Genomic DNA, 18,054 nt, shown 5'->3' with positions numbered 1-18,054 from the left:
GGGTGTGGTGGCTCATGCCTGTAATCCCAGCACTTTGGGAGGCCACAGCAGGTGGATCATGAGGTCAGGAGTTCAAGACCAGCCTGGCCAAGATGGTGAAACCCCATCTCTACTAAAAATACAAAAATAAGCTGAGCATGGTAGTGGGTGCCTGTAATCCCAGCTACTCAGGAGGCTGAGGCAGAGAAGTGCTTGAACCAGGTAGGTGGAGGTTGCAGTGAGCCGAGGTCTGGTCATTGCACTCCAGTCTGGGTGACAGAGGGAGATTCCATCTCAAGAAAAAAAAAAAAAAAATTGTAAGCCCTCGTTTAAGAAACAAAACAGTGAGATGATACACAGTGAGAACTTTGATCTCTAGGACCTCTTGCAGGTGAAGAAAAGATTCAGGAGAGTTATCCAGGTGTCTCAGTCCATTTTTTGTTGTTTACTACAGAATACCTGAAACTGGGTAATTTATAAAGAAAGAGAGTTTGTTACAGTTATAGAGGCTGTGAAGCCCAGGGTCGAGGGGCTGCATCTGGCGAGGGCCTTCTTGCTGGTGGGGACTCTGCAGTCCCGAGGCGGTGCAGGGCATCACATGGTGAAGGGGCTGAGTGTCCCAGCTCAGGTCTCTCTTCCTTTTCTTATGAAGCCACCAGTTCCCCTCCCATGATAACCCATGAATCCATTAACTGATTTATCCATGAATGCAGAGTCCTCATGATCCAATCACCTCTTCTAGGCCCCAGCTCTCAATATGGCCTCATGGGAGATTAAGTTTCACTGTGAGTTTTGGAGGGACATTCAAACCAGAGCACCATGCAAAAGAGGGTGTTAAAAGTAGCCAAAGGAGCAGGAGCAAAGGCAAGAAGAGGGTGAGAGAGGCCTTGTATTTTTCAGGCTGTCAGTAATCCAGGATTTTCGGAGAGGGTAGTGAATGCAGGAAAGAGGCAGTAGCTTCGGCACTGGCTGGAAAATGAAGGAGGGGCCAGGTGCCCATAAGGCCAGAACCTGCAAGGGTGTTCAAATGTAGTATTTTCTTTTTCCTAGATAAGGTCTCACTCTGTCACCCAGGCTGGAGTGCAGTGGTACGATTATGGCTCACTGCAGCCTTGACCTCCCTAGGCTCAGGTAATCCTCCTACAGCCTCCCGAGTAGCTGGGACTACAGGCGTGTGCCACCACACCTGGCTAATTTTTTGTGTTTTTTGTAGAGATGAGGTTTCACCATGTTGCCCAGGTGGGTCACAAACTCCTAAGGTCAAGCGATTGCCCACCTCAGCCTACCAAAGTGCTGGGATTACAGGCATGAGCCACTGCACTTGACCTTCAGATAGTTCTTTTTGGCTTTAGGAGGATTGAAGAGTTTTTGTAGGAGTGCACCATAATCAGATTTGCCTGTTAGAGAGAATGAGTTTGTCTCTTATGGGAGACGGACTTGAGGCCGGGAGAACAGGAAAAGGGACTGCAGTGGGCCAGGTAGGACAGAATTAGGTCTGAACTCCAGCGGCAGCAGGAACAGAGAAGGAATCTGATACTGGAAAGAAGGAACCAAATGCTTTGGAGACCCACTGGCCATGGAGGTAAAGAATTGGGAGAGGAGCCGGGCACGGTGGCTCGCACCTGTAATCCCAGCACCTTGGGAGGCCGAGATGGGCAGATCGCTTGAGGTCAGGAGTTCAAGACCAGCCTGGCCAACATGGTGAAACACCATCTCTACCAAAAATAAAAAAATTAGCCGGGCATGGTGGCATGTGCCTGTGATCCCAGCTACTCGGGAGGCTGAGGCAGGAGAGTTGTTTGAACTTGGGAGGTAGAGCTTGCAGTGAGCCAAGATCCCACCACTGCACTCCAGCCTGGGCAACAGAGTGAGACACTGTCTCGGGGGAAAAAAAAAAAAAAAAGAATTAGGAGACTAAGCTTGAATGTTATTTGAAGGTTTCTGGAATGGCAACTAACACCAGAACATTTAAGGTTAGTTGGAATCTGTAACAACTAGTTTTTCTGGAACCGTTTTTAATGTTTTGGTTTTCTAATAACTAGCACTTATGTAGTGTTCTGTGTAAGGCACTGTTCTAAGTGCTTTATACGCACTTTATTTTATTGACTCCAAAAGACCATTACCTATAAGATGCACCCTTCCCTCAAGATATGCACGATACACTAGACACATCCTTTCAGAGACGTTAAAAAAAGGATGTCCTGAAATCAGTGATTTATGACATAAACTCACTTTTTTTTTTTTTTTTTTTGAGACAGAGTCTTGCTCTGTTGCCAGGCTGGAGGAGTGCAGTGGTGTGAACTCAGCTCACTGCAACGTCCACCTCCTGGGTTCAAGTGATTCTCCTACCTCAGCCTCCTGAGTAACTGGGACTACAGGCGTGTGCCACCACGACCAGCTAATTTTTGTATTTTTAGTAGAGACAGGGTTTCACCATGTTGGCCAGGATGGTTTCAATCCCTTGACCTCGTGATCTGCCCTCCCAGGCCTCCCAATGTGCTGGGATTACAGGCAGGAGCCACCGTGCCCGGCCATTTTTTTTTTTTTTTTGAGACGGAGTTTCACTCTTGCTGCCCAGGCTGGAGTGCAATGGCACAATCTCAACTCACCGTAACCTCTGCTTCCCAGGTTCAAACGATTCTCCTGCCTCAGCCTTCCGAGTAGCTTGGATTATAGGCATGCACCACCGTGCCTATAATTTTATATCTTTTATATTTTATATTTAAAATGGCCGGCTAATTTTATATTTTTAGTAGAGATGGGGTTTCTCCATGTTGGTCAGGCTGGTCTCTGGTCTCGAACTCCCAACCTCAGGCGATCCACCCGCCTCAGCCTCCCAAAGTGCTGGGATTATAGGCGTGAGCCACCATGCCCGGCCCAACTCACTTACTTCCTAACAACCCTCTGAACTAAGTACTACTAATCTCATTTGACACATTAGGTTAATTTGCTCTCTACAAACTCTATATGGGTAGCAAGGGGTCGAGCCAGTGTTTGAACCCAGGGAGTCTGGTTCTGAAGTCTTTGCTCTTAGCTGCAAGCACAGGCTTCTAATACAGCATCACATTTAAGTTCATGACTGCCTAGGGACAGGATGCTGTGTGACACACAATACTAGAAACAGTGGAGAAGCTGCACCTTGCACTGCAGCTCTGTTCTCAGCGGGAAGCAACCCAGAAGGGACGCAGGTCAAATTCTCAGGCCAGCGATTGTGGAGAGGGAGCTGTCCTGGCATGAGGACTGTGGATACCCCGTTTCATCTCAAAGTAAACACCATGTTCCCTTGCATGTGGTTCCTGACTATAAGCTCTGACACTCTTGGTTGGAGAGACAAAATGTTTAAGTGGATGTCTATGAAAAGTGAAGAATCATCTGGTTGGGCGTCATGACTCACACCTGTAATTCCAGCACTTTGGGAGGCCAAGGCAGGAAGATCACAGGAGCCCAGGAGTTCAAGACCAGCCTGGGCAACGTAGTGAGACCACGTCTTTATTATGAAAAAAATATATATATGTCTGTGTGTGTGTATATATATGTGACATATGTGTGTATGTGTATATATGTAAGTGATATATATGTGTGTGTATATATACACATACAAAACATTTAAAAAGAGAAACAGGCTGGACGTGGTGGCTCAGGTCTGTAATCCCAGCACTTGAGGCCAAAACAGGCAGATCGCTTGAGCCCAGTTCAAGAGCAGCTTGGCCAACACAGCAAAACCCCGTCTCTATAAAAAATTTAAAACTTAGCTGGGCATGTTGGTGCACACCTGTAGACCTAGTTACTCAAGGAGGCTGAATTGGGAGCATTGCTTCAGCCCAGAAGGTGGAGGTTGCAGTGAGCTGAGATGGTGCCACTGCACTCTGGCCTGGGGTGACAGAGACCCTGCCTCAAAAAAAAAAAAAAAAAAAAAAAAAGGAAAGAAAAAAAAGACAGTCATCTGCAGAGATCTGCAGTGAGCTATGCTGTTTTTAATATTACCAAAGGCTGAACTATATGGAACAAAAAATTATGACTTTGGATCAGGACAGGGTGCTATGCTCCTCACAAAATTCATGTTGAAATCCTAATCCCCAATGTGATGGTATGAGGTGGGACATTGATTAGGTCTTGTGTGTGTTTGTGTATGTGTGTGTGTGACAGGATCTCACTCTGTTGCCCAGGCTGGAGTGCAGTGCTGTGATGTCAGCTCACTGCAACCTCCGCCTCCTGGGTTTAAGCAATTCCGGTGCCTCAGCCTCCACATTAGCTGGGACTACAGGTGCCCACCGCCACACCTGGCTAATTTTTGTATTTTTAGTAGAGACAGGGTTTTGCCATGTTGGCCAGGCTGCTCTAGAACTCATGGCCTTAAGTGATCCGCCCACCTCGGCCTCCCAAAGTGCTAGGATTACAGGTATGAGCCACTACGCCTGGTCATGATTAGGTTTTTTTTTTTTTTTTTTTTTTGAGATGGAGTTGCCTAGGCTGGCGTGCAGTGGCACCATCTCAGCTCAAAACAACCTCTGCCTCTCGGGTTTATGCAATTCTCCTGTCTCAGCCTCCCCAGTAGCTGGGACTACAGGTGCGCACCACTATGCCTGGCTAATTTTTACATTTTTAATAGAGACGGGGGTTTCACTATGTTGGCCAGGCTGCTCTCGAACTCCTGACCTCGTGATCTGCCTGCCTTGGCCTCCCAAAGTGCTGGGATTACAGGTGTGAGCCACCGTGCTTGGCTCATGATTAGGTCTTTAGGGCAGAGTTCTCATGAATGGGATTGGTGCCCTTATAAAATACAGGTTGAGAATCCCTTATCTGAAAATCCAAAATCTAAAATGCTGCAAAATCTGAAACTTTCTGTCAATGTGATACTCAAAAGGAAATGCTCCGTGGAGCATTTCAGATTTGAAATGTTTGGATTAGGGATGCTTAACTGGTAGACCCATCTCTATAAAAACAAAACAGCCAGCTGTGGTGGTATGCCTGTACTCCCAGCTACTCAGGAGGCTAAGGTGGAAGGACAGCTTGAGCTCATGAGTTTGAGGCTGCAGTGGGTCATGATCATGCCACTGTATTCCAACCTGGATGGCAAAGTGAGATGCCCCCATGGAAAAAAACCCACAGCCCCAACAGAAAGTAGATTAGTGGTTGTCTAGGGCTTGGGTGGGGGATGGGGCATGGAGTGAATGCTAATTGAGGCTGGGGTTTCTTTTTGTTCTAAAAATGATTGTGGTGATGGTTGCAGAACTCTGAATACACTAGAAGTCATTATATTGTACATTAAATGAGGACATTTTATAGCATGTTAATTGTATCTCAATAAAACTGTTAAAAAGGAAATGCTAATGGAATTTGGATACATTTCCACTTATTTGGTATATGGCATGCATTTTCAGTTTTAATTTGCAAACACTTACATGGTCTTACTATGTGCCAAGTACTGCGTTCCAAACGCTTTATAAATATGAATGTATTTCATCCTCATAACACTGTCAAGTGGATACTATTGCTATCTCCATTTTACACAGGTACAGAGAGGTTAAGTAACTTACCTAAGGTCTTCCAGTTAAAAATGGCAGTCAGGATTTGAACCCCGCCAGTCTGGCTTCAGAGTCTGTGATCTTTATTTATTTTTCAAGAGATAGGGTCTTGCTATGTTGCCCAAGCTGGAGTGCAGAGTTAGTCACAGGCATGATCCCATTACTGATGAGCATGGGAGTTTTGACTTGCTCCATTTCTGACCTGAGTTGCTTCACTCCTCCTTAGGTAACATGGTGGTCCCTGGCTCCTGTGGGGTCACCATATTGATGCCAAACTGAGGACACCCAATGCTCGTTGTGTACTACAGCCAAGAACTCCTGAGCTCAGGTGATTCTGCTTCAGCTTCACTAGTAGCTAGGACTATAGACCTGCGCCACCAAGCCAAGCCAGAGTCTGTGATCTAACCATTCTATTATGCCACCTTTCCCAAGGACGTTTACAGTTTTTCTTAACTGTAACCAGTGCAGAAAATTAAAAATTCGTGGAGGATCTTAAATTTGAGGACAGAGTTTAGGAATATATCTCTACGTACATGGCTAAATGTAAATATGCAGCAATGCCTAATAGAGGCCAGGCACTGTTCTGGTACTGTGGGTAGGGGTGGATAGGGAATATAACGACAAATGATACAGGGTCCACGAAGAACTCTCAACCTAATTCAGATGCAATGTGGTGTTGGTATTTGAGAGTTTCCAAAAATGTTCTGGGTAGGAGAGCAAAACAGTAACATTTGGGTTTTTTTAGAAAGTAAGGCATAAAATAATTTATTCATTAAATCAAAGGAGGTAAGATCAGTTGGGAAAATGATAATCCAAAAATAGTATCTGAGTTTCAGCAGGAGGAATGAAAACAAATTACTTAAAGGAAATATTTCATAATTAGAAATATCCAGGTTTAGATACTGAAAGTGAGGGCCAGAGATAGGAATGGGGTGAAGATGACTCCACAGTCTTCTTTTTTTTTTTTTTTTTTTGAGCCGGAGTCTCACTCTGTCGCCCAGGCTGGAGCGCAGTGGCGCGATCTCAGCTCACAGCAACCTCTGCCTCCCGGGTTCAAGCGATTCCCCCACCTCGGCCTTCAGAGTAGCTCTGAAGATTACAGACGCGCGCCACCAGGCCCGTCTAATTTTTGTATTTTTAGTAGAGACGGGGTTTCACCATCTTGGCCAGGCTGGTCTTGAACTCCTGACGGCAGGTGATCCGCCCGCCTCGGCCTCCCAAAGTGTTAGGATTACAGGCGTGAGCCACCGCACCCGGCCTACAGTACTTCTAACGTAACATCTCAGAAACATTGGAGGAGAGAAAAGGATACACTTCCACTCGGAACCTTCGCTCGCTGGGTTCGCTCGCTGAACCGCCTCGCCCCCGCCCGGAAGGATGACACTTCGGCCTGGGCAGAGACTCGAAAGCCTCCTCCTGCCGTTCGGGATGCTAACAGCAGGGGGAGCAGTGTCTAGTCTTGCCCGTAGGAGCGTCGCCGACAGCTGAGCCGGGTTGCAAGAACCTCACTAGTTACCCTCCTGGCCGCCGCTCTTCCCGCATTCACCCCCTTCCCCCTTCAGGGAACGTGCGCACGCGTTCCGGCGCCCGGAAGTGCGCCATCAGCCGGCGCCAGCGGCCGCACGCTGGCGGAGCAGGGGCTCTGAGGGCCGGGGACTCCGGTGCTCGAGCACGCTGGTAGGAAAGGATCCGGTACTTGAACAGTGTTGTGCGCCACCATGCAGGTTTCCAGCCTCAATGAGGTGAAGATTTACAGCCTCAGCTGCGGCAAGTCCCTTCCTGAGGTGAGTCACTTTCTGGCCCCCTCACGAGCTCTTTGGGGTCGTCCTCCTCGTGGGACAGCCGCCCTTCTACGGGGCCCTAGCCTCTGTTTTAGCTGGACCCTGGTCACCCACCGACTCGGGGAGGCCCAGAGGCGGCTGACAGTTTCCTGGGGAGGTGTCGGCATTGGGAAACGAGGACACTGCCGTCGCCGCGCCAGAAGCTGGACCAAGGGATAATCAGGGTCAGTGAACTTTGCTGGAACTTTTGTAAAGTTTTCTGTTCCAGAGAACGCATCCATTTGGGCTTCTTTGGATGTTCACAGTCCTTGCCACACACTGAGAAGGAAAACGTGGACAGATTGGCTGACAGATCTCTCCCCCACATGGCCATCAGCTGTTGTGGAGTCCCTTTCATTTGCCAGGTCTTAGGGATACAACGGTGAACAAGGGAGATACAGACTTCGCATCTGCAGAATTTATGGTGTAGAGGACAGTATTTTCGAGACTTGCTGAACTTAACCTGATTCCTAGTCTTAAAGTTGGAAAGGGCTTGGACAAATCGGTAATTTGCTTCTAATCTTCTCGTGTTTAATAATGCAGCTGAGATTTAATAATGTGTTTAATATGCAGCTGAGATCCAGGAAAGGGAATGGTGACTTGTCCAGCATGACACACCTAGGCTATGAAACTTTTCTTTTGTTTCTTCCACGTGGTGATCAAGCCTCTGTCCAAGCACTACCTTTTGTGGAAGCTCATTTCCATTTTGAGACTGTGCACTTGTTAGAAAGGGGTTTTTCAAATATGTCATCTTATAGCATGCCACTGTTGGTCTGAGTCCTGCCCTTGGAAAACAGAATAAATACAGCCCTCCTTCCACGTGTCTGCTTCTACGAAAATTTGGAGCCAGTGCTTAGGTTTTTCCTTTCTTCCTAAAATTCTGATTTAAATATTGCCCTGGCTTCCAACTGTTCTTCACACCTCATGAGCTTTCTCATTTTGTTCATTCATTCTCCACACGTGTTAAGAAGTTACTATGTGCAAGCAACTCTGTTTTAAGTATTGGGATATATGGTGGACATTTCAGATAAGGTTCCCTGTTGGGGAAAAGGAAAATAAACAAGTGAGCAAATAAGGCAATTTCAGGTAGTCAAAAAGTACTTTTCGTGATGAATGATTAGAAGAGAGCCGTTTTGGATAAAGTATTGAAAGTGTTTTGGATAAAACCTTCGGGGAAGGCCTCTCTACAAGAGATGATGTATGAGCAGAAACTTGAATGATGAAGAGGGGTCAGTCATGTGAAGATGGGGGAAGAGTTTTCAGTGCTGAGAACAGAAAGTGCAAAGGTCCCCACATGGGAATGTACTGGATATGTAGGAGAACTGGAAGAGGCACAGGTGTGATTGTAGTATGCGGAGTGAGGGGGTGACAGCAGAGTGGATGAGGCTGGAGAGGTAGGTCTGGTAGGAAAGGTAGGAAGTTCAAGTTTTATTCTTAGTGCTGCTGGAAGTCATGTTGTGTTTCCACGTGGACTGCTGTGTGACAAATGACTAGCTGGGGAGGGTTCGAGTGGGGATGAATTAGGTAGTCCAGGTGAGCGACTTTGGTGGCTTGGGCTTGCCTGGGAAGAAAGGAGATGCTAAGACACAGTGAGACTCAGGACATATTTTGTAGATAGGGCTGATGGAACTTGCTAATGTATTGGATTCTTGGTAGAGGAAAGTTGAGGTGACAAAAAGGAAGGAATCGGAGAACTCTTCAGTTTTGAGTCTGAACAAGTGGTTGCATGGTGGTGCTACTAACTGACATGGAGAAGAATCAAGAAGGAACATGTTAAAGGGTGGAGAGGAGGAACGTAGTGAGCAAAAAGAATCAAGATTTTTTTTTTTTTTGAGATCGCGTGCAATAGCCTGATCTTGGTTCACTGCAACCTCCCGGGTTCAAGCAGTTCTCCTGCCTCAGCCTCCCCAGTAGCTGGGACTACAGGCACACACCACCAGGCCCAGCTAATTTTTGTATTTTCAGTAGAGGCGGGGTTTCACTATGTTGGCCAGGATGGTCTCGATCTGACCTCGTGATCCACCTGCCTCAGCCTCCCAAAGTGCTGGGATTACAGGCATGAGTCACTGCGCCCGGCCCAAGATTTTTATTTTCAATAGTGAACATTTGAAGTTCTAATACATACCAAATGGAAATGTTGAGTAGTTAGCAGTTGCATGGATACTGGTATGGAGATTGCAGGTTAAGTCACTGTCATTGTTTGGGACTAGGTGAGAGCAAATTGTGAGAGAATGAACAGAAGAGAACTGGGCTGAGGACGTGAGGCAGTCTTAACATTTGTCATCTAAGAAGAGGAGGGGAACCCAGCAAAGAAGAAGGAGAGACTGATGGAAGGGGAGACTCGGAAATGTGTGCTTTTGTAGAAGCAAGTGTTTCAAGGAGGAGGAGTGGTCACCTGTGTCAACTGCTAATGAGAGCTTCAGTAAGATGAAGGCAGAAAAGAGAACATCGACTTTGGCATGATGCAGCACCGTTGACCTTGGTGAGGAGTTCCAGTGGAATGGTAGGGAGAGTAGCTTGAGCTGAGTGGATTTGGAAACCCCTGCTTGTCCTGGTTAATGCCCTGCTTGTCCCGGTTAATGTTTTCTGGTTTGTTGTTTTTTTTTGAGACGGAGTCTTGCTCTTGCACTGGAGTGCAGTGGTGCCATCTCTGCTCACTGCAAACTCCGCCTCCTGGGTTCACGCCATTCTCCTGCCTCAGCCTCCCGAGTAGCTGGGACTGCAGGTGCCCACCACCATGCCCAGCTGATTTTTTGTATTTTTAGTAGAGACAGGGTTTCACCGTGTTAGCCAGGATGGTCTTGATCTCCTGACCTCGTGATCTTCCCGTCTCGGCCTCCCAAAGTGCTGGGATTACAGGCTTGAGCCACCGCGCCCGGCCGTTTTCTGGTTATTTCTTTGAGGTGTGGTACCTAAACTACACGTGGAACTCTAGTTGTTGTCTGATCTGTGCAAATATTGCTTCTCTCCTTCTGGGCTTTACCTTTTTGTTAATGTAGAGAAGCCGCTACATTTACTCCCCATGTGATCCAATCCTGGCTTTAAGCACATCTGCATATCCTTAACTATCACATTGACGTTTCTAGCCCTTACCTCTACGCTGAACTGGACTTGTGTGTCCAGCTGTTTCTTGACATCCCTACTTGCATGTCTGATAGGTATCTCAAACTTAACTTGTCCAAAGTAGAACACCAGCTTTCCCCCCACATTTGCCCCTCCTCCCACCTGGTGGTCTTTGTTCTCTCAGTCAGTGGCAACTCCATCCCTCAAGCCGTTGACGCCAAAAGCACTGGAGGTTTTTTGTTGTTGTTTCTTTGCTCTCATACAATCCATTAGAAAATGCTGTTGGTTCTGTCTTCAGTATAGATCCAGAATCCAGTCATCTCCATTACCGCCACTGGTCAAGACACAGTCACCCTGGATTATGCAATTGCAGTTATTGCAGTTGACTTCCAAAAGGTTTCTCAGTTTCCGCCCTCTACCCCTTTATTCCACAGTGTATTATCAGTAAGCTGGCAGAGTGATCCTCTACTCAAAACCCTCCAGTGGCTCCTGGTCTCTTGGGGGTGAAAAGCAGAGTCCTTTGAGTGGCCTATAAGGTCCTACTTGATGTTGTGCCTTCCTGCTCTCTTCTCTGAGCTCAACGGTCGCTGTTCTCCACCTTCCACTGGCCTCACAAGTCTCACTGCTCGAGACCAGGCACACTCTTGCGTTAGCACCTTGGTGCTGGGGATTCCCCCTGCCTGCCTGCTTTTCTCCCAGATGTTCACCAGGCTTGCCTTCTCATGCCTTTCAGGTCATTGCTCAAGAGAACCCTAACCTTATTTAAAATTATAATTCTCCACCAACACTTCGTCTCCTTTTCTTGCTTTAGTTTTTCCATGGCATACATAACCATCAGACATTCTAATTGTTTTACTTCCTTATTTGTTGGTGTTCCCTCACTTGAAAGAAAGCTTCATGAAAGGAGGGGTTTTTAGATTTATAAATTTATTTATTTATTTATTTATTTATTTATTTATTTTTGAGACAGAGGTTTACTCGTTGCCCAGGCTGGAGTGCAGTGGCACAATCATGGCTTACCTCAGCCTTGACTTCCCTTGGGCTCAGCGATCCTTGCCCCTCAGCCTACTGAGTAGCTGGGACTACAGGTGCGCACCAACATGCCCAGTTTCTTTTTTCTTTTTTCGGTAGACAGTGATCCCACTTTAGTGCCAGGCTGGTCTCGAGCTCCTGGGCTCAAGTGATCCCCTTGCCTCAGTGCTGGAATTATAGGTATGAACCACTGCACCCGGCCAAGAGGGTTTTTGTTTTTTTTTTCGTGTTTTATTTACTACTGCTATACCTAATTACTGGCATTTAGTAGTACTAAATAAATATTTGTTTAATGTATTGATGAATAAAGTTAATTTTCATTTCCAGCCCCATCACACTTTTGACTTGGGGCTGTGATTTTTATTCATACAATTTGACTTAAAAATCTCCCATTCTGGAGTTAATCAGCTTTTGTTGTATTTTTAATGCTGTTAAATTTATTTTCATTAATTTTCCAGTGGTTAAGCCTGTTTTTTTTTGAGACAGAGTCACCAGGCTGGAGTGTAGTGGCAAGATCTCAGCTCCCTGCAACCTCCGCCTCCCGTGTTCAAGTGATTCCCCTACCTCAGCCTCCCAAGTAGCTGGGATTACAGGTGCCTAAAACCACGTCTGGCTAATTTTTTGTATTTTAGTAGACACAGGGTTTCACCGTGTTGGCCGGGCTGGTCTCTATCGGCCTCCCAAAATGCTGGAATTACAGGCATGAGCCACTATGCCTGGCCAAGTATTAGCTATTTGGTCAGTTACTTATCTGGTTTTATTCTTTGTAAAATATATATTTCTATAAGAAACATTCTCTTATAAATGTTTTACTTTTTAAATTCTCACTTAAATAAATTAAGTTGTTCCATATATTTAGTTATATTTGAGGCTTTCTGTTTTCCTTTAGATTGGATTGGGTTAGTTTAGATTGGATTAGGTTAGATGGGTTAGTTTTTCTCTTGTGTAAAAGGTTGTAGTTCAAAAAGCTTCTTAGCTGGCCGGGCCTGGTGGCACATGTCAGTAGACCTAGCATTGTGGAAGGCAAAGGTGAGAGGATTGTTTGAGCCCAGGAGCCTGAGGCTTCGGTGAGCTGTAGTCACACTGCATCACTGTACTCTAGACTGGGCAAGCATGAGACCCTGTCTCTAAAAAAGTAAAAATAAAAGAAATTATCTAATGTATGTAAGTATACACAAGAAAAACATCCAGGAGATATTTAGTATGTTAAGAGTAGGGTTAGGATTAGAGAGTTTTTTTGCTTCCTATGTTATATATTCCTATAAAGTTTGAATTTTAAATATAAGCATGTATTGATTTTGCAAGCTGAAAACAATTCAGCAAAATTTGTTTTAAAATAAAGTCTCTTCATTTTCTTTAAGTGGCTTTCTGATAGGAAGAAGAGAGCACTACAGAAGAAAGATGTAGGTGAGTATTGGTTTTTCCCACTTCAGCTGCATTAGGGATCCATGTTCTAATGCTTTTACTCATTTGCTGTTATCATATACAAGTGAGGATTTATAAGAATGCAGTAACATATAATGGAAAATGAATGCTGTTGTCTCTTTCCTTTTTTTTTTTTCCTTTGACATGGGGTCTCGCTGTATTGTCCAGACTGGTTTCTAATTCCTGGGCTTGAGCAGTCCTCCCACCTTGGCCTCCCAAAGTTTTGGGATTACAGGCATGAGCCTCTGCACCCAGCCCTTCTCCTTCTTCTTCTTTTTTTTTTTATTTTTTTGAGACGGAGTTTCAGTCTTGTTGCCCGGGCTGGAGTGCAATGGCGCAACCTCGGCTCACTGCAACCTCCACCTCCCGGATTCAAGCAATTCTCCTGCCTCGGCCTCCTGAGTAGCTGGGATTACAAGCCACCATGCCCGGCTAATTTTTTTTGTATTTTTAGTAGAGATGGGGTGTCTCCATGTTGGTCAAGCTGGTCTCGAACTCCCCTCCTCAGGTGATCCGCCCGCCTTGGCCTCCCAAAGTGCTGGGGTCACAGGCATGAGCCACCACGCCCGGCTGCCTTTCTCCGTCTTAAGAAACTTTTTACTGTGGTTGGTATGTTCCTGGTGGGTATGGGATTTGATTTTACCTTATTAACTAATGAGTTAGCCTGTTACTGTTTCATGGATAACAACGGTAAGATGCAAGATTCCTGGGTTAGAGATGCAGTTTTTATTACTCACAGTACAGTAAATAGCATGAGCATCAGCATATTTGTGCTAGTTCACCCCTTGAGTCTCCTGGAGACACTTAGCACAGTCCAGATGGATGCTTGGCACACAGTGGATTTGTGTTGTGACTGAGCAACACAGCTTGGGAAGTCCACTGCTTTTCTAGCAAGCAGTAAGCAAACCTGTGCTTTGTCTAGAAGGGACATGTTACCTGTCTGTCAAGGTTCTCAGCAGTATAAACATCCCTGAGAAATGGCTCAGGTTAGAGTGACTGGGGCCTTGCAATCTTGCCATACCCAGTAAGCACGCAGGTCCAAGGAGGACTGTCTCTTCTATTGCTTTGCTCTCTGGTGTATCAAAATCTTATCCTGTGAATTAAATCCATTTATCAGTGTTTGAGATACAGAGACAATGAGCATTTTTTGAGGAAAGGAATTTTACATGTAGGATGTATGAACCTGAACATTAAAAGATGATTGTAGAAGATGATTCTTTCAAATTTATGGCAGCAAGAAATTGTAAGAAAAATTCTAACTTAAATAATTTTGGTGAACAAGTTTTCATTATATTTTCTTCATTATAGCTTGTCACATATGAAAGAAAATTTATTTTCCTATATTTTTGTTTAACTTATTCTTTAAAGACCTAAGGTATCAAAGGGGTTTCTTCTTGTCTGCAGATAATTGGTGCCAACAGAGGCATAAGTCAGCTTGGTAGTAGTTTCTTATATAAACTTAAGAGTTCGGGCCAGGCATGGTGGCTTACGCCTCTGATCCCAGCACCTTGGGAGGCCCAGGCGGGCGGATCATGAGGTCAGGAGTTCAAGACCAGCCTGGCCAACATAGTGAAACCCCGTCTCTACTAAAAATATAAAAATTAGCCAGGCATGGTGTCACATGCCTGTAGCCCCTGCTACTCAGGAGGCTGAGGCAGGAGAATCGCTTGAACCTGGGAGGTGGAGGTTGTAGTGAGCCGAGATTGTGCCACTGCACTCCAACTTGGGCAACAGTGAGACTTTGTCTCAAAAAAAAAGAGTTTGGAGGCGTAAACCTGTTATTTAGGAGAAAAAAGAATTATAAGATTTTTGTCTTTGCCGTGATTGAGTAATAATAGTGGTTTAGGGGCCTGGTGCAGTGGCTCACTCCTGCAGTCCCAGAACTTTGGGAGGCTGAAGTGGGAGGATTGCTTGAGCCTAGAAGTTCGAGACCAGCCTGGGCAATGTGGCAAAACCCCGTCTCTACAAAAATACCTGGGTGCAGTGGCATACGCCTATAGTCCTAGCTCTTTGGGGGGCTGAGGTGTGAGGATCGCTTGAGCCCAGGAGGTTGAGGCTGCAGTGAGCCATAATCCTGCCACTGCACTACAGCCTGGGTGACAGAGTGAGACCCTGTCTCAAAAAGTGGTTTAATGTTTATGCTCTTCCTCCTGTAACACTGGGTGTTTGATACACTGTTGTGGAAATTTTTTTTTTTCAATTAATGGTGATACTTTTTTCCTCTTGAAAAGTGAAAATGAAATACTTAGCTTGGCCGGGCGCGGTGGCTCAAGCCTGTAATCCCAGCACTTTGGGAGGCCGAGACGGGCGGATCACAAGGTCAGGAGATCGAGACCATCCTGGCTAACACGGTGAAACCCCGTCTCTACTAAAAAATACAAAAAACTAGCCGGGCGAGGTGGCGGGTGCCTGTAGTCCCAGCTACTCGGGAGGCTGAGGCAGGAGAATGGCGTAAACCCGGGAGGCGGAGCTTGCAGTGAGCTGAGATCCGGCCACTGTACTCCAGCCTGGGCGACAGAGCGAGACTCCGTCTCAAAAAAAAAAAAAAAGAAATACTTAGCTTAGAAAAACAATGTATGAGCTAAGGAAAAAAAACCTTTGCTGTTTAATGATTGGGCTGGAAGGCCAACCATTTCCCAAGGCTGGGAAGCATTTGGGATGAATTTTACCTGTTTATAGTTGTGGTGACTGCTTGGCACACATTTATCTTCTTATGTTAGAGAATAAGCATGTGGTAGCTAAACTAGTTGTTTTTTTCTCTGTTTTTAGATGTCCGTAGGAGAATTGAACTTATTCAGGATTTTGAAATGCCTACTGTATGTACCACTATTAAGGTGTCAAAAGACGGACAGTACATTTTAGCAACTGGTAAGCATCTTTTTGGTTATGATTTCCATGCGTTTTGTACCAGGAAATGCTGTGATGGGAAATGATGTGATTTGGTTATGATTTCCATGCGTTTTGTACCAGGAAATGCTGTTGTTGTTGTTGTTGTTTTAAACCATAATATTTTATTATAAAAAACTTAAAACGCACAGAAATATTGAAGAAATTGTAAACACCCATTTAACTACTACCTAAATTCTGCAGTAAATAGTTTACTCTGCAGTATTTGATTTATCCCATGCGTCTGTCTCTTTGTTCATACATCAGTCCATCTTGTTTCTTCGATGCATATCAGTGTAAGTTGAAGATACCAGTGTATTTCACCCCAAAACACCTTAGCATGTATGTCATTAGCTGGAGTTCCGTATTTATCAATATTTATTTATGGCTTTTTTCAAGATAAATTTATATTGGTGAAATGCACAGATCCTAAGTTTACCATTTGATTAGTTTTGACAAATGCACATGCTTGTGTAACTCAAAGCTCTATCAAGATACAGAACGTTTTTTTCCTGCAGAAAATGTCTCCCACTCGTGCAGAGACAACCATTGCTGATTTTTTTCAGTATAGACAAGTTTAGCCTGTTTTAGAACTTAATATAAATGTAGTCATACACTGTATGTTCTTACGTTGTGAAACTTATTTCATGTAGGATTTTGTATTTGAGATTCATACATGTTGTTATATGTGTCAAAAGCTTCTTTTTTTAATTACCAAAAAATATTATTATATGACTAAACCACAGTTTATTTACTCATTCTCCATGTAGTGAGCACCTGGGCTATTTTCATTCAGTTTTTTGGCTATTACTAATAAAACACTATGAACAATTGCATAGAAGTCTGTTTTGTGGGTATATGCTTTCATGTCTTTGGTAAATACCTAGGAGTGGAATTTTTGGGTCCTAGGTAGGTGTATGTTTAGTACTCTGGGAAACTTCCAAGTCTTTCCCCAAAGTGATCATATCATTTGCACTCCTACTAACAATGAATGAGAGTTTCAGGAAAGGTCACTTATAACATGGTTTTCTGTATAATGTACTAATTTTTAAAAATATCCCTAAGATTTTACATTAACAGTATTTATCATTATCAAAAAATCATGAAATATAGAGAACTTTTACTGTGTTGGAGTGTTGAACAGTGTCACCCAACCTTTAGTGGTTTGATTTTGGTGCATTAGTCCTGTATATTGTCCAAACATTTTTTGCTGGTATCAGTATTCCTTTTCCAACCACTTTCTTTTTGGTAACACCTTTTATACCCACATAGGCCAGTCTCTTTTGCTTTGTGTTAATGATTATCTTAGTACTAACTAACACTATCTACATCTCTTAGTTTTCAGTTTTATGTTCAGAAACTGGTAAAAAAAAAATTGAGGAAATCTAAGATATATGGACACCCTTATTGAAGACTAGAAGAAACTTAAATTTTCTTCATTTTATAGATCCAGAGATATTAAGTGACTTGTCTAAGCTCACAGATCTAGTACTTAAGAAAGCTAGGATACAGATTTGTTAAATGACACTTTCTTTTATGAAATCATCCTCTATTTCTATGCAAAATTGGTGGCTTTTCTACTTCTTTTTTTTTTTTTTTTTTTTTTTTTTTAAACAGAGTCTCACTCTGTCACCCATTCAGGAGTGCAGTGGCATGATTTTGGCTGACTGCAGCCACTGCCTCCCGGGTTCAAGCGATTCTCCTGCGTCAGTCTGCTGAATAGCTGGGACTACAGGTGCGCACCACCACACCCAGATAATATTTGTATTTTTTAGTAGAGATGGGGTTTCACCATGTTGGCCAGGCTGGTCTGGAACTCCTTGCCTCAAGTGATCCACCCGACTGGGCCTCCCAAAGTGCTGGGATTATAGGTGTGAGCCGCTGCGCCTGGCCTGATGACTATTCTTCTTATTCAGAACTTCTCGGTTTTATTTTATCTTAAAAATATTTCATAAATAATATGTGGGCTGAGTGGGGTGGCTCACGCCTGTAGTCCCAGCACTTTGGGAGGCTGAAGCAGGCAGATCACATGAGGCCAGGAGTTCGAGACCAGCCTGCCCAACATGGTGAAATCCTGTCTCTGTTAAACATAAATTAGCTGGGCGTGGTGGTATGCACCTGTAATCCCAGCTACTTGGAGGCTGAGGCATGAAAATTGCTTGAACGCAGGCGGCAGAGGTTGCAGTGAGCCAGGATCGTGCCACTGCACTCTACCCTGGGCAACAGAGTGAGACTCTGTCTCAAAAAAAAAAAAAAGGAAGAAAATGTAAAACATGGTAGTGAGACTGAGGAACTGAATTTCTTTTTTTTTTTTTTTTTTTTTT

General features: G+C 44.6%; 2 protein-coding genes across 2 annotated transcripts in view; both read left to right on the top strand.

The window, feature by feature from the left end:
• The window catches only part of LOC108516012 (translation initiation factor IF-2-like), a 34,308-nt gene extending 27,808 nt beyond the window's left edge, over positions 1 to 6,500 (top strand). Inside the window, exon 6 of the mRNA XM_017853260.1 lies at positions 5,731 to 6,500. The gene's annotated coding sequence lies outside the window, so the exon portion shown is untranslated. The remainder of the gene's footprint in view (positions 1 to 5,730) is intronic.
• A 199-nt stretch (positions 6,501 to 6,699) lies between these two features.
• The window catches only part of NOL10 (nucleolar protein 10), a 117,696-nt gene continuing 106,341 nt past the window's right edge, over positions 6,700 to 18,054 (top strand). Inside the window, 3 exon segments of the mRNA XM_017853853.1 lie at positions 6,700 to 7,288; positions 12,781 to 12,826; positions 15,614 to 15,712. Coding sequence (XP_017709342.1) covers positions 7,223 to 7,288; positions 12,781 to 12,826; positions 15,614 to 15,712 — 211 coding nt within the window. The 5' untranslated portion in view covers positions 6,700 to 7,222.

Source organism: Rhinopithecus bieti, unplaced genomic scaffold (genome assembly GCF_001698545.2).
Source record: "Rhinopithecus bieti isolate Rb0 unplaced genomic scaffold, ASM169854v2 scaffold_1530, whole genome shotgun sequence".
NCBI lineage: Eukaryota > Metazoa > Chordata > Mammalia > Primates > Cercopithecidae > Rhinopithecus > Rhinopithecus bieti.
This window is presented reverse-complemented; position numbering and strand designations above follow the sequence as displayed.